General features: G+C 41.3%; 1 protein-coding gene across 1 annotated transcript; it reads left to right on the forward strand.

Moving 5' to 3' along the window:
• The first annotated feature begins 3,710 nt into the window (after positions 1 to 3,710).
• On the forward strand, positions 3,711 to 15,552 carry lck (LCK proto-oncogene, Src family tyrosine kinase). Its single transcript, XM_029688319.2, has 12 exons — positions 3,711 to 4,012; positions 5,819 to 5,928; positions 7,278 to 7,338; positions 7,450 to 7,540; positions 7,744 to 7,845; positions 8,033 to 8,286; positions 8,489 to 8,641; positions 10,007 to 10,186; positions 12,615 to 12,691; positions 14,215 to 14,368; positions 14,557 to 14,688; positions 14,841 to 15,552. The coding sequence occupies exons 2-12, from the start codon at positions 5,824 to 5,826 to the stop codon at positions 15,044 to 15,046; spliced, it is 1,515 nt and encodes a 504-aa protein (XP_029544179.1). The 5' UTR covers positions 3,711 to 4,012; positions 5,819 to 5,823; the 3' UTR covers positions 15,047 to 15,552.
• The last annotated feature ends 282 nt before the right edge of the window (positions 15,553 to 15,834 follow it).

Below are 15,834 nucleotides of genomic sequence, written 5' to 3' on the forward strand. Positions count from 1 at the left end.
TGGCCGAGAAGTGTTCCGCCTGCCATCTCGACTCCCAGACGGACTCCTCCGGTCCGAAGTGTGTCCTCTCCGCCCGCAGTAGGTGCAGGAGGAGCCTCCTCCTCCGGTCCCCCTCGATGCAGCTCCAGCAGGAGGGCTGGGAGGTGGAACTGACAGGACCCCCTCTGAACGCCCGCGGGCTGCTAGCAGGTTGTCCAGCCGGATCGATGAGCTCGTCGAGGGAGAGTGTGGTGTCCAGATAAGCTAGCTCCCTGCGGACGTCCTCTCGGAGGCTGCACCGGTAGTGGTCCATCAGGGCCCTGTCATTCCACCCCGCACCAGCGGCCAAGGTCCGGAACTCCAAGGCAAAGTCTTGCGCACTCCTCGTCTCCTGTCTGAGGTGAAACAGTCGCTCACCCGCCGCTCGGCCCTCAGGAGGGTGGTCGAACCGAGCAGAGTCTGGGCCGTTCCAGACAGCGTTGGCCCATTCCAGGGCTCTACCCGTCAAACAGGAGAATGGGTAATGAAGACAAAGCCACAAGTCTGCAATAGGTTAGTTCTTTATTCAGAGAACGTTCTGAAGTCAAAAATGCAAACACAGTCATTTTATAACCCCCCCCCCCCACACACACACAGATTAGAGAGGCCTTGGAAGGGCCCTCTTTCCTGTTGTCAGCTTTTTCAGAGCCATAACCAGGTCATGTGTAGTCTACCAGCCTGTTTTCTCAACCATACATTTCTTAACTTGTCCCATTTACATGTTTAAAGTAATGACTAAAGAATTCCACCCTGAAACGTATTTAACGGTGTGAAATGTATTAGAATTATAAGACTATGTGAAATGTATTAGAATCATAAGTCTACAATCCTCTTAACTTGTCCCATTTACATGTTTAAAGTAATGACTAAAGAATTCCACCCTGAAACGTATTTAACGGTGTGAAATGTATTAGAATTATAAGACTATGTGAAATGTATTAGAATCATAAGTCTACAATCCTCTTAAATTCCCTTATCATGGCCACACACAGAAAAACAACCCCCAAACTCAACTCTGTTCTACTCCCTTTGTGCCGGAAAAACCTTCAGCTCTTTCTTGGTATACAGCTCAACCTCAGCTCAACACCAGATCTCCAAATGCAGGATCCCTGCATATTAATCCTGGGGAAGTTCCATGGCAGAAATCAGCTGAAGTGGGGTCGGAACCCGGTGTAAATCAGTGACGCTTCACAACACGTCAAACCAATCTCATGCCTTGCTTAACTTTTTCCACATTTTGTTAAGTTACAACCTTATTCTAATATTGATTAAATAACTAAAAATCCTCAGCAATCTACACACAATACCCCATAATTACAAATCGAAAACAGGTTTTTAGAAAACAAAATCATGGAAATACCTTATTTACGTAGGTATTCAGTCGCTTTGCTATGAGACTCGAATTGAGCTCAAGTGCATCCTGTTTCTATTGATCATTCTTGAGATGTTTCTACAACTTGATTGGAGTCCACCTGTGGTAAATTCAATTGATTGGACATGATTTGGAAAGGCACACACCTGTCTATATAAGGTCCCACAGTTGACAGTGTATGTCAGAGCAAAAACCAAGCCAAGAGTTTGAAGGAATTGTCCGTAGAGCTCTGAGACAGGATTGTGTCCAGGCACAGATCTGGGGAAGGGTACAAAAAAATTTCTGCAGCATTGAAGGTCCCCAAGAACACAGTGGACTCCATCATTCTTACATGGAAGAAGTTTTGGAACAAATAAGACTCTTGGTCAGGGAGGTGACCAAGAACCCGATAGTCACTCTGACAGAGCTCTAGAGTTCCTCTGTGGAGATGGGAGAAACTTCTAAAAGGACAACCATCTCTGCAGCACTCCACCAATCAGGCCTTTATGGCAGAGTGGCCAGATGGAAGCCACTCCTCAGTAAAAGGAACATGACAGCCCGCTTAGAGTTTGCCTAAAGGCACCTAAAGACTCAGACTATGAGAATCAAGATTCTCTGGTCTGATGAAACCAGGATTGAACTCTTTGGACTGAATCCCAAGTGTCACGTCTGGTGGAAACGTGACCCTATCCCTACAGTGAAGCATGGTGATGGCAGCATCATGCTGTGGGGAAGTTTTTCAGCGACAGGGACTGGGAGAGTCGTCAGGATCGAGAGAAAGATGAACGGAGCAAAGTACAGAGAGATCCTTGATGAAAACCTTCTCCAGAGCACTCAGGACCTCAGACTGGGGTGAAGGTTTACCTTCCAATCCAACCTGACAGAGCTTGAGAGGATCTACAGAAAAGAATAGGAGAAACTCCCCATATACAGGTGTGCCAAGCTTGTAGCATCATACCCAAGAAGTCTCGAGGCTGAAATCGCTGCCAAAGATGCTTCAACAAAGTACTAAGCAAATATGATATTTCATTATTATTTTTGTATATATATATTTTCAAAAATGTCTAAAAAACTGTTTTTGCTTTGTCATTTTGGGGTATTGCATGTAGTTTGATGAGGGATTTAAAAAAAATCAATTTTAAGATAAGGCATAATAAAATTTGGGAAAAGTCAAGGGCTCTGAATACTTTCCTAATGCACTGTTTATAAACTCCCAGTAATGTATTGGGTAAAACACCAATGTTTCGGCATCACTGTGCCTTTTACAAAGTAAAACTATAAAACATTGTTTTCTGGATACATAATACGCTTTCTGAGACACACTCATGCTTCTTATTAATAGAAAAAGTCTTCAATTAAGTGGTTTAATATGTGAGAAGGCAGTCACAGTTGCACATATTTCAGTGCACTTCCTGTACATGTTTGGGCTGACTTCTGTACATGCTCTAGAGTCTAAAGTTGCAGCTTGCCACTGCAACAAAGAGCTATGTGGTCCACAGCGTTGACAACGTTCCCTCACAGAGGCACAGAAGTGAGACCAGAGAGAGGAACTGGGGACCAATGACTCATTTGACAATTGTAACTAAATGTTGATGACACAAATTTTCCCATAATAACGGTCTCATTGCGATACACAGAAGATCTGAATCAAAATGTCTATCGACTGCCTGAGACCCTCATTTACCAAGATCTTACCCAATTCCCAAATGGCGCCGCGGTCTAAGGCACTGCATCTCAAAGCTAGCGGAGTCACTACAGACCCTGGTTTGATTCCAGGCTGTATCACAACAAACCGTAATTGGGAGTCCCATAGGGCGGCACACAATTGGCCCAGAGTCACCAGGGTTAGGGGTTGGCCGGGGTAGGCCATCATTGTAAATAAGAATTTGTTCTTAACTGACTTGCCTAGTTAAATAAAGGTAAAATAAATAAATAATTGTGACTATTGTGTACTTTTAAAAATTATATTGGACCCATCCTCTTCAGGGGACAAAAATATACTTTTTTTCTCAACAGTTTTTTATTTTGTTGTTACATGTAAATTATACACACAGTTACATAGCAAGAATAATGTAATTTGATATACACTACATCTAGATAGATATTACTTATACATTATACATCATATTTTCAGCCATAAATATTATAGAGCATTCACAAGTATTCACACACTAGGAGAGAGGTACTGTCTTGACCCATTTACAGAGGAGCCTAATGTTCCCTGTGTAACACACAGCTGCATGGGTAGCACCTGTCAGAGCCACTGCAGAACAACCCTCAACCTTTCAACGACAGGAAGCCCTTTGGGCTGCTATATCTCCACTGAGGTGTGTGTGCACGTGTGTGTCTGTGTCTGTGTGTGTCTGTGTGGGTGTGCGAGTGTACGTTTGGATGGCAATGCATGAGTGAGTGATGAGATCTTCACATATAAAACTCCCTGCCTGAAAAACTCACTCAACATCCTATTGTTTCTTACGTTCTCTCCAAAAGTAGTGTTATATTCTTAGTTGCTGTTTTTGATAGGATTACTAAATCCTAGATATCTAGATATAGATATCTAAATCATGGATAAAGCTGCTCTGGCTGTAGACCAGTGAAATCGCTGACACCCTGTTGAAGAACACATTTGGGAAGTTTTATGAGGTACGTCTTCAACCTGATGTGCTATATAATGCACTCATCTATATTGGTGTGTTCTCCCATTGAAAGCTTCATTTATCAGGATGATTGTACCACAATGTATAGACTTGTCTTCTACAGTAAATGAGCAGAGTCAGAAATGTTTAGGCTATATTCAATATTGAGAAGATGTTAACTGTACTGAAAAAACAACATTTGGCTTGGCTTAAAAGGTCATACAAAACAACAGGGGAAAAACTGGTAATTTAAGTTGAAACATCTGGTTTGGTGAACGCAATTCTTGTGGTTATTATGCTTTAATTACAAGTTGACACACAATTGTTTAGGGTTTTTGTTTGTCAGGGAGGGATCTGGTCACCAAGAATGACTTTGTGATATAGTATCCATCTTTATAGCAAATCATTACAGCTATAGAGTATCTAATATGCATATCTAAAATGTGATAATTTCATGAAGGCAACAACATATTTTCAGAGCAGTCTGACAGATCAGTTGATGTACTTATGGAAGGCCATCTTGTCGATGTAATTCATGAATACAGCTCTGTGAAGAGCAATGCAGGTTAGTCATACCACTAGGTAGCCTAAAGAGCAGTGTGTCCAGTCTCCACCTCTGTGTGACCAATGTCCAACGTCCAGTATGACCTTCATCACACCACATAGCATCGCAGAGAGTGGAGGTGAAACAGACAGAATCAAAAACAATGTCTCGACAAATGCAGCACAACGTAATGATAATAAAGCCAACAAACCAAAGGCAGCACACTGTGAGTCACACAAACCAATCTGGCCTTTGGCCTTGAGAGGAGGGCAGCCCATCAGCAGCTGAATATGATTAAAATACGAAACCAAGAGGGGAATCCCTTCAAATGGAACATTTTGACTTTGTTTAGAATTATTTCTGTAAGAGGCTGCCAGACAGAAGCAGGAAGAGATGTCACCCAAAAACAATCCCTCTCGTCCTCCACCATTCCGTCCCTGAGCATCCCAGTGTAGGGGTAGACTATCGCTACCGGGGTCAGGCATTTCCCAACCCGTCAGATTTTCTCACGGATTTGTGCCCTTGGGACAGGCGGCGACTCCAACTAGCCCACTGACCCCGTTACATGAGCCGAACAATGGGATAGGAGTGTAGAACGGGCCTGAGAGCACAGGGTTATACTGTACTGCTGAGGGGTAGAGCACTCCATCCGCACCGGATAAGTGTGACTTTACATATAATCACATTTTCTATCAAAGAATCCAAACTATGATTAATTCCGAAATGAAGTAAAATAATTATAACACAAAATGTACCTTGTGAAACACTTAGTAATTTGGCGTCTCAACAAAAAAGGTCTCATTAAATTACACTAAAAAAGTATGTGGACATCTGCTCCTCAAACTTCTCATTGCAAATTCATGAGCATTAATATGGAGTTGGTCCCCCCATTGCTGCAATAACAGCCTCCACTCTTCTGGGAAGGCTTTCCAATAGATGTTGGAACATTGCTGCAGGGACTTGCTTCCATTCAACCACAAGAGAATTAGTAAGGTCGGGCACTGATGTTGGGTATTACTTTTTCTTATTAAAGATTTTGTTTATTTGAAATTTTAAGGGATCTGAAATTGAACAGCTCTTTACTTTTAAGAGGGTAATATAATAAGCTACAGCTATCTAGTTCACCGAGTCTCTTGGGAACCAAGTATGAGGCACTAAGCAACTATATTGTTTAACTCAAGTATTCAAAAATTGTTATTATACTTTGTCAATCAATCTCTTCTATTATGTGGTGATGTAAACTGACAGAAACACTTGACTATGTTCCAGGTAAAATGGGATGCAACTATAGTTCAGATTATGATGATGACTGGATAGAGAACCTAGACGAAGTGTGTGACCACTGCAACTGCCCGATTCCCCCCAAGTCAGCTAAATTGGTGAGTGTGTTTCGACGGCGGCATAGCGTCTGGACGTGGCTGGGTAACTGGAGTGGAATGTGAAAACACACAAACATCTCCAATATGCATTTAATTGAGGTATCAATGAATATTACCTATGCAACCATGGTCTACCTGAAAGGGTGTTGTGCATGTCAGTGCTTGGGAATTGACAACTTACATCATTTGGGGGGAAGTTGGCTTTTGTGTGGGCAATTCATTTGGACTGTAAACATTCACTAAATTAGATTTTTTTTTGGTAACTGAATTTATTTTGCCAAAACAATTCACTTTTTGTCCCAAATACAAAGTGTTATGTTTGGGGCAAATCCAATACAACAGGTTACTGAGTAACACTCTCCATATTTTCAAGCATAGTGGTGGCTGCATCACGTTATGGGTATGCTTGTAATCGTTAAGTACTGGGGAGTTTTTCAGGATAAAAATTAACAGCATGGAGCTAAGCATAGGCAAAATCCTTGAGGAAAACCTGGTTCAGTACACTTTCTTCCAGACACTGGGAGATTAATTCACCTTTCAGCAGGAAAATAACCTAAAACACAAGGCCAAATCTACACTGGAGTTGCTTACCAAGAAGACAGTGAATGTTCCTGAGTGGCTGAGTTACAGTTTTGACTTAAATCTGCTTTAAACTCTTTGACAAAACCTGAAAATGGTTGTCTAGCAATGATGAACAACCAATCTGACAGAGCATGAAGCATTTTGAAAAGAATAATGGGCAAATGTTGCACAATCCAGGTATCGAAAGGTCTTGCCCAGATAGACTTACAGCTGTAATCGCTACCAAAGGTGATTCTAGCACGTATTGACAGGGGGTTGAATACTTATCTAATCAAGATATGTTAGTGTTTTATGTTTTATGAATTCTTTACAAATGTTCACATTTTTCTTCCACTTCGACATTACAGAGTATTTTGTGTAGATTATTGACCAAAACAAAAGGTGTAGATTTTATGTAGATTATGTAACACAACAAAATGTGGGAAAAATCAAGTGGTGTGAATACTTTCTGAAGGCACTATAGATTACAGATACAGAAGAAGAGAACATGTGAATGCCATTTTGTTGTGGGCCAGTTTGTTGGCACAAAGTAAACATTACGTAAAACCTGTTAAATTTAATTTAATCTTAATCTGGTTCAAATTGAATTGTTTTTTTACCATCAATTAAATTGTACGTGGAAACCCCCCAGACTTTTCTATTTACTGTTCTCATGCAAATAACAACTTGAACTTCCATATTGTTCGTACACTGAATGACAATCTTTGAATTCTCAAGTGGAAACCTAGGTTATTTTACTGAACCTTAACCTGCTTTGCTCTTATCAGTACACAGATCAGCTGATCCCATACCCCTCTCATTTCACGCCTCCCTCTTCCCCTCTACCAGGTATGTTCTTATACATGAATATGGGGGTAAATATGTGCCATCTTCTTGTGGGTCAAATCTGATCATTACTGTTTATGTTTTCCTAACCCATGCGGGTTTTGTGTTGTGCAGATAGCCTGGTGGTTGCCATATACAGCTATGAACCCAACCACAGTGATGACCTGGGATTTGAGAAGGGAGACAAGCTGAAGATCCTCAATAAGTAAGAATAGTGGAGGATGTGTGATGATGCCATTTACTTTTTAGAGGATGTGGTATATTTGTGTAGTTATGCAAAAGTGCGTAGTTGTTTGAAGGAGCATGACATACTGCCAAGGCTTGGAAAGTATGATATAGTGAGATAGTGTGTGTTAGTTAGAACAGCTATACTTACATGTAAGTGTTGTTGTTTTGTGTGCTGTCTAGGGATGACTCGGAGTGGTTCATGGCAGAGTCGCTCATCACAGGCCAGAAGGGCTTCATCCCATACAACTTTGTGGCCCCCCTGAACTCCATGGAGATGGAGACGTAAGTCAATTCAGAAACTCAAATAATTGTATTTAATTTCACTTTAAGTCACGTAGGAAGAACATACATCCCCCAACAGTGTCTAACTCAACCCCAACACCATCTCCCCATACACAACAGTCAACACCCGTTAAGGGAAAGGGATGTGGTTTTGTTTGAAGTTCTACGCCTGTTTCATGTGTTTCAGATGGTTTTTCAAGAACCTCTCCAGAAATGATGCCATGAGGCTCCTGCTAGCTCCGGGGAACACACAGGGCTCCTTCATGGTCAGAGAGAGTGAGACCACCAAAGGCTCCTTCTCCTTGTCTGTCAGGGAATTTGATCCGAACACGGGAGACACGGTCAAGCACTACCGAATCCGCAACTTGGATACTGGTGGTTTCTACATCACCGCAAAGATATCCTTCAACTCCCTGAAAGAGCTGGTCCAGCATCACTCACGTACGTGCTATGACTCACATCCTGTCTGAACTCCTGGAGCGATGCCTCCAGTCAGAACACAATAATACATCAGCCAAACAATACATATAGCTTTGGTACCAAAAACCATTACCATACTATCCATAGTGCACATACTCATCTGTTTTAAAATGTGGTGGCATTGTTTGACCTTTGACTCTGCCTGTGTTGTATGTGTCTGCAGGTGAGGCGGATGGCCTGTGCACCAGGTTGATGAAGCCCTGCCAGTCCCGTGTGCCCCAGAAACCCTGGTGGCAGGACGAATGGGAGATCCCCCGAGAGTCCCTCAAGATGGAGCGCAGGCTCGGGGCCGGGCAGTTTGGGGAAGTCTGGATGGGTGAGTAAATGAAATGTTGTACTTTTTACTCCATAAATTTTCCTTGACACCCAAAGGTACTCGTTACATTTTGAATGCTTAGCAGGACATGAATAGCCAAATTCACACACATATCAACAGAACATTCCTGGTCATCCATACTGCCTCTGATCTGGCAGACTCACTAAACACACATGCTTTGTTTGTAAATGAATATTGGAGTGTGTCCCAGACTTTCCGTAAATTTCAAAAACAAGAAAGTATATTTTAAACCAAATACTTTTAGACTTTTACTCAAGTAGTATTTTACTGGGTGACTTTTACTTGAGTCCTCTTTTCTTAAGGTATCTTTACTTTTACTCAAGTATGACAGTTGGGTACTTTTTCCACCACTGATCAGGCTATATACACAAATAAGTGTGTTGGTTTACATCGATTCCCTAGATATAAAGCAACCAGTTGCTCAATCTGGCTTTGGGCCTGTCTCTCTCTGTGTCTGCCAGAGCAGCTTTAGTTTAGGCTTTAGTTCTGCATTGTGTGTAATTTCCTAAATACTGCCATGACTGCAGGGCTTGTTTGAGCTGGTATAAAGTCTCTTGGGGTTGATGTCAGGTGTCAGTTGGATTACGCAAGAGCCAGTGAGCATTCTAGGTTGAAGATCTAGTCAAAAACCAGTCTGTAGCTATGTCTCTCTGAAGCTCTTCACATGCCTATATTAGTTCATACATGTGTGTCTATATTACAATATTTACTATTTCCCCTCCCATTGTGACCCTAAAATCAAACATTAGACAAAAAACTCCAATGTTTTGATGGTGAGAATATATTTTAATGTAATCTAAACCCTCCACACTACTTTTCCATTGAAGGGGGAGATTTCCCTATCGTCCATCTTCATGTATGTGAACACAATGCTACATTCAAAACAACCCCCTGTATCAGACCTCAAAATAGCCTGCCATGGAACTTTGTATTAACAACTTCCTCCTGCATGCGATCTTGGCAACATAATTGTTTTTCCTTTCCTCATCCGAACAGCAGCAACTGAATACACCCACATCATTGGGGTGATTGTTGTTTCAGATGAAATGTTTATCCATGCATGTCAGATTGGAAAAAACTTCATCACCATTTTTGTTTTAGATCAAATGTAGAGAAGAATGCTTTCAATAACAAAACAAGTTGATTCTCACCATTACAGCATAGGTTATATAACTCAACTAGTTGAGAGTGACCGATAGTGAACTTGCATGTCCTCAACTGACTCAACTGGCCTACACATCGTATACTACACTACTGAATAATAACACTGTAGTGTGATAGTAGTATTATTATATACTGTATATTTATTTACTGTATCACCAATGGCCTTCCTCTATGCTGCAGGTCTGTACAACAACCACAGACAGGTGGCCATTAAGAACCTGAAGGTGGGCACCATGTCCATGGCTGCCTTCCTGGCCGAGGCCAACCTGATGAAGGAGCTGCAGCACCCGCGCCTGGTCCGCCTCTTCGCTGTGGTTACCCAGGAGCCCATCTACATCATCACAGAGTTCATGGAGAACGGTGGGTGTCACTATCTAGGTTTACATTGTTGTTAGGCTAATGGTCAATGCTCGTCTTTCAGGGTAAGACTAACTCCCTATACAATAGGTAACCTTGATCCTATTCTTTTCAGTTCTGTTCTTCTATTTTGATGAACCTGCGGCACTTGCCTTAACTAAAATTATCAAATCGACCAGCCGGGGCCTCTGATGTCTACACACCAAAGGGAAGTCTGTTCTGACGGGAAAAAAAGTGATGTCAAATAGGAGAATGGTGATTCACCGTCTCATTGTTCAGTGACGGGACCTGTGTCAACCCCCATGGGCGCGTGGCTCCATTCCTGTGTCAGTACACAGACCCCCCCACCCCCTTCAACCCCCATAATCCCCCAGTCAGACGAGGCCTTTCAGCCACTGTCCAGTGACTACTCTCTTTCTCTCCTCACACAACAAAGAGAGAGGCTGCCTGTAAAAAGGGTAGCAAACACAGACCAACAAAAATGTCATCATGGTTACAGGTGCACTGCACACAGACTGACACTGAAAACGTAACTTCATAGAATAACAACATATTTTGATACCAATATGTTCTCTCCAGTAGCCTCGGTCTTAACCTCTGACTACTGTTAGTATATCACCTGCATGTTTTCACATTGCCCTCAAAATGTGTTGTTGCCTTTTTGAAGGCCTTACATTGCGATAGACAACAACAAAGCACATTGGAAGACACTGTTCCTCGTGCATCGACATCTTCAGTATGCAAGTGCTCTGAGCTAGTGAATGTCGGGCCTTTGTATAGTCCTCTATAAACTGTCTCTTTGTTTGTGATTCACGTGTTCACAGACACAATTGTTGCCTCTGTTGTCACTAGAAAGGAAGGCTTGATGTTTCCATCCTCTCAACAGAGACACATAATAAACCCATGAATAGCGGTAGAATTAATCTCAACATTTGAATCTCGTCATCACTTTTTATAATGTCAGTGACCCAAAAACAGGTCATTTTTTTTAAATGGATGGATTTGTATTGGACGCCAAGTTGAAACCAACATTAGGTGTCGTCCTCATAATAACCGCACTTGGTTTTACCGCAACAGAGTCGTGCAACACCCTTTAAATGAAGTGACGGGAAACAAACGAAAGTAGCCACATCGCTCACAAAAACGGATAAAAAATGTCATCACGGGTAATTATAAAGGGAACAGGGGAACTTCTAAATTGGCTACAATAATTACAATAACTTTTCAAGCACCAAGTAAGGAAATGTCTGATTTTCAAGGCTTGGCCTATTCCAGTACAAATTCATGTTCAACAGGCTAATTCAAGCCACTTGTATTGTTTAAAATGGCAGGTGTAACATGGAAAACAAAATGTATTTGTCATGTTATTTCATTAACAGATCATGTTGTGAATAAGCCCACTAGAGGATGTTATTTGTTGTCCTTTTATCCAGAATAACTGACATGAATAGCGTTGGGTGTTGCTCAATAGTCTGTCCTATACAAGTGTTCACAGTAGACCCGGTGTCCAATCCAAGGTACAAAAACATAAGAAAACATGAACTCATTACCTTGATGATTTCTCTGTTAAACCTAATGAGACCCTGATGTAAATGAAACAGACAACAACAGATGATTAACCTCAATTCACTCGGGATATTAGATTCAATGTGGATCCAGGCACAATATATATTCTGGACATTCCTCACAAACACCTTTTTTTCCCAGCACTTGGGCTGTTGTTGCATCGCTTCCCATATCACAACAGCTTTTCGTCACTTGACTGTCAATCGGAAAATTCCTTCCTGGATCAGATGATGAAGTGTGAAAATATCACAGCGTAACTAACCAATTGGACACCAAATGGCATTCAACAAGTATTATGCATAATTACTGAAGAACCACATTAATGACAGTATCGATTTAGGTTTTAAGTATCAAGGTAAGGTAGCTATTTTGCAATGCCTACATTATTTTGGATTTGTGTGCCCATGAAAACAGTTCACGCCATACTATAAGGAGACAGACACTAAATGTTATGTAGCTACACTACATTTCTGATATCTCTATACAACAAACTGTCCAGCAGCTAGATCCATGATTCTTACAGGGTTCAAGTTCAATGTCTAATTTAACTGATTAATGCTTAATATATGTATAACGACAACTTACACTGCCATAAATGCAAGGATTTTGGACATATCCTTCAAGACACCAACCATGATAAAGGGTTAAACATAGGTTTTAAATCAACTCTTGAATTTGATTGACTATAGCTATGATCCCCTTATATCTTAATGTAATGACATGAAGAAAAACATCTGCTGATTATTATCAATGACTTATCAACAGCTGTAGCAAGTTGTCCGGTGTAGGAAATATTCACTGGTACCCTAGCTTATAGAAAGACCCCTATCTGTCATTTGAATAACTTGATCACACTTTATTACAGGCGCTCTTGTAGATTTTCTCAAGACGTCCGAGGGATCCATAATACCCATCAACACCCTCATAGATATGGCGTCTCAGGCAAGTCCCCTGCTCTTTACTTCAATCTCAATAGCTCTCTATACACTGTCTCCCAAACTCTGTCTCACTATCCCCTCCATTCGCTCTTTCATTTTCTATTCTCTCTGTATGATCCTCGTCGACAGGAAACAGCCCTTGCTATTATGAGGCTTATACTAATCTCACTGTAACAATGGAGACCCCTGTGTAAGGTTTATAAACAATAACACCATAAGACTAGACACATTGACACAAATCTAACTGTGTCACCACCACTGTGTTACTCACCCCTTGAACTTCATAAGATCAAGAAAGCAGCTGTATCGCTGCTTGAGCCTCTCGTATAAGGACAAATTACTTAGGAGTAGTTTGACGGCCAAATATCGGGCCAAAGATGGGAGAACATCTGCTTACACCGACATCTAATTTAATTGGGCTACACTAACATAATGTTTTGGTTCAATTATATTAAAAAACACGAGCTGGCGCACACCCAGAATAATAGTTTGTGTGGAGGTGATGACTAACAGTGAATAAAATATAAACTATCAAAATAAAGAAAGTCGCACACTCCATGTATACTCCCAGCAATTTCATGGGTATTTACCAACGTTTCGGCATCACTGTTCATTCTTCAGGGTTCAATTATGTACCTCTCATTCACAGTAATGGAAATTGAGCCACATGGAGGTGTAATGGGGTTACAGGGATGCCAACTAGCCAAGCTCAGAGTACTTTCAAAGCCGCCTGTTACAGAGGAAGAGCTTAATCTATGGAAGGTATTATGGAAAAAGACAACGTTCCTGAGCAATAGCTAGAACACTGATGGCATTCAGCATCATAAGTTGCTGTGAGCGCGTAGTGAGTAAGAACCCAACTGCCATGGAATTGGATTTAGAATTCAAATGAGTCCTGTAAGAAATTACTCTGGCCCAACAGTGGAAACTCTGTCTAGTGTATCGTGCTATTGAGAGCAGGGCTGCCTGTTTAGAGCCAGAATATCTTCACATCAACTGAAAGTGAGGGCAGAGGTTAGGGTTACTACCAGGTTAGGGTCGGGGCTTCTTGAAGATGAAGACTTTGTGTTATACTGTGTTTTTTTTGTGTTACGTGACAGACAGTGAAACAACATGAACCCTAGAGCTAGTGAGTGAAAATGTAGACATTTTTGGGCATGATGATGAGGTCAAGTTCATACAACACACGCACCTCTCTGTTTTCTCTCAAGGACCTCAGGCCCCATGACGCCTCTCCAGTGTTTAATTGAATTGCTATATTGTAATTATTTAGCCACTACGGCCTATTCATTGCCTTACCTCCCTTATCCTACCTCATTTGCACACACTGTATATAAAAATGTTCTATTGTATTATTGACTGTATGTTTGTTATTCCATGTGTAATTCTGTGTTGTTGTTTGGGTCCACTGCTTTGCTTTATCTTGGCCAGGTCGCAGTTGTAAATGAGAACTTGTTCTCATCGAGCCTACGTGGTAAATTAAGGTGAAAAAAGAAATCCTTCCTTATGTTGTACTGCCTCCTGCAGGTGGCTGAGGGAATGGCCTACATTGAAGAACAGAACTACATCCATCGGGACCTCCGAGCAGCAAACATCCTGGTGTCTGATGAGCTCATCTGTAAGATTGCTGATTTTGGACTTGCAAGACTCATCGAGGACAACGAGTACACAGCCAGAGAGGGTAGGATGACTTTCCTTAGTTTACACTATAAAAATGGATGTGCTTGAATGTTCTAAGTGCTTTCTGATATGCCAGGAACTCTCTCTGTACTATAGCCCCACCAAGTGTTCATGTAGAATGCATAGGGTGCTATTGAAATGAACATAACCATAAAGTAAACCATAAAGTAAACCTATTTCACTTTTCAGGTGCCAAATTCCCCATTAAATGGACAGCACCTGAAGCTATAAACTACGGAACCTTTTCCATCAAGTCAGATGTGTGGTCTTTTGGGATCCTCTTGACAGAGATAGTGACGTATGGTCGTATCCCATATCCAGGTATTTGACTGAGAATACTCCACACCATTCTCCAAATAGCACCTGTATACAGTAATCCTCAAAAATGACATATTTTGTTCACCAAAATACAACACTTTTCCCATATTATCAGCCAGACTGCATCCCCATCTCTTGTCTTCTCCCACTGTCAGGCATGAGTAACCCAGAGGTGATCCAGAACCTGGAGCGAGGCTACCGGATGCCCCGATCGGAGGACTGCCCTGAAGGTCTGTACAATATTATGAACCTGTGCTGGAATGAGAGCCCAGAGAATCGGCCAACCTTTGAGTACTTGAGGAGCGTTCTGGAGGACTTCTTCACAGCAACAGAGAGGCAGTACCAAGAACAGCCTTGCTAAGGCATACAGACATGGGATAGGAGAGGAGAGGACATTAACTCCAACTGTTAAAACACAGAGATATAATCCCAGTTTATATGCTTTTGATACTGTCTGTCTGAGAACCTTGCTTCTCCTTTCAAAACACGCTTTGTAATCTTAGGCTCTGTAGACAGACAGATATACACCTAATACTTTGAAGAAGGATGCAATGAAAGCATATTTAGTGTAACATTTTAGAGAGCTCAAGGAAGATACCACAGTACTTTTGTATCCTCTAATTTCTTTGACATTTCATGTAATTTGTTCCATTTTGTACTATTTAGATATTGCTATAATCTATTTGTATATTTTGCTATGCGTTTGAAGACTATAAATGGAAGATGACATGATGTATCTTACAAAAGCACAAATGTTAGGCCTACTCTGTTCATTTACCTGTTAATGCCATTGACAAGAAATTCATATGAAATGTCAATGGTGCTCATTCAATAAAAAGTCAAGTAAAACATAAAAAGGAATGTAAACATTAACAATAAGTGTCAAAAGTTTTTTTTAAAATATTTTTTAAAAAGATGCCTACCTGAAATCCAAAACCGTCCTTGTTGTGGCGGGATGTGTAGCCTAGTGGTTAGAGCGTTGGGACTAGTAACCGGAATGTTGCAAGTTCAAACCCCCGAACAAATCTGTCGTTCTGCCACTGAATAGGCAGTTAACCCACTGTTCCTAAGCCGTCATTGAAATAAGAATTTGTTCTTAGCTGACTTGCCTAGTTAAATAAATGTGTCTGCAACGCCGTCTACATTGTA

The sequence above is a fragment of the Oncorhynchus nerka genome, linkage group LG18 (genome assembly GCF_034236695.1).
Source record: "Oncorhynchus nerka isolate Pitt River linkage group LG18, Oner_Uvic_2.0, whole genome shotgun sequence".
In the NCBI taxonomy this organism is placed as follows: Eukaryota; Metazoa; Chordata; class Actinopteri; order Salmoniformes; family Salmonidae; genus Oncorhynchus; species Oncorhynchus nerka.

Coding starts and splice junctions, on each gene's coding strand:
- lck (XM_029688319.2), top strand. CDS start 5,824: ATGGGATGCAACTATAGTTCAGATTATGATGATGACTGGATAGAGAAC. Junction 5,929..7,277: donor CCCCCAAGTCAGCTAAATTG/GTGAGTGTGTTT, acceptor TGCTCTTATCAG/TACACAGATCAGCTGATCCC. Junction 7,541..7,743: donor AAGCTGAAGATCCTCAATAA/GTAAGAATAGTG, acceptor TGTGCTGTCTAG/GGATGACTCGGAGTGGTTCA.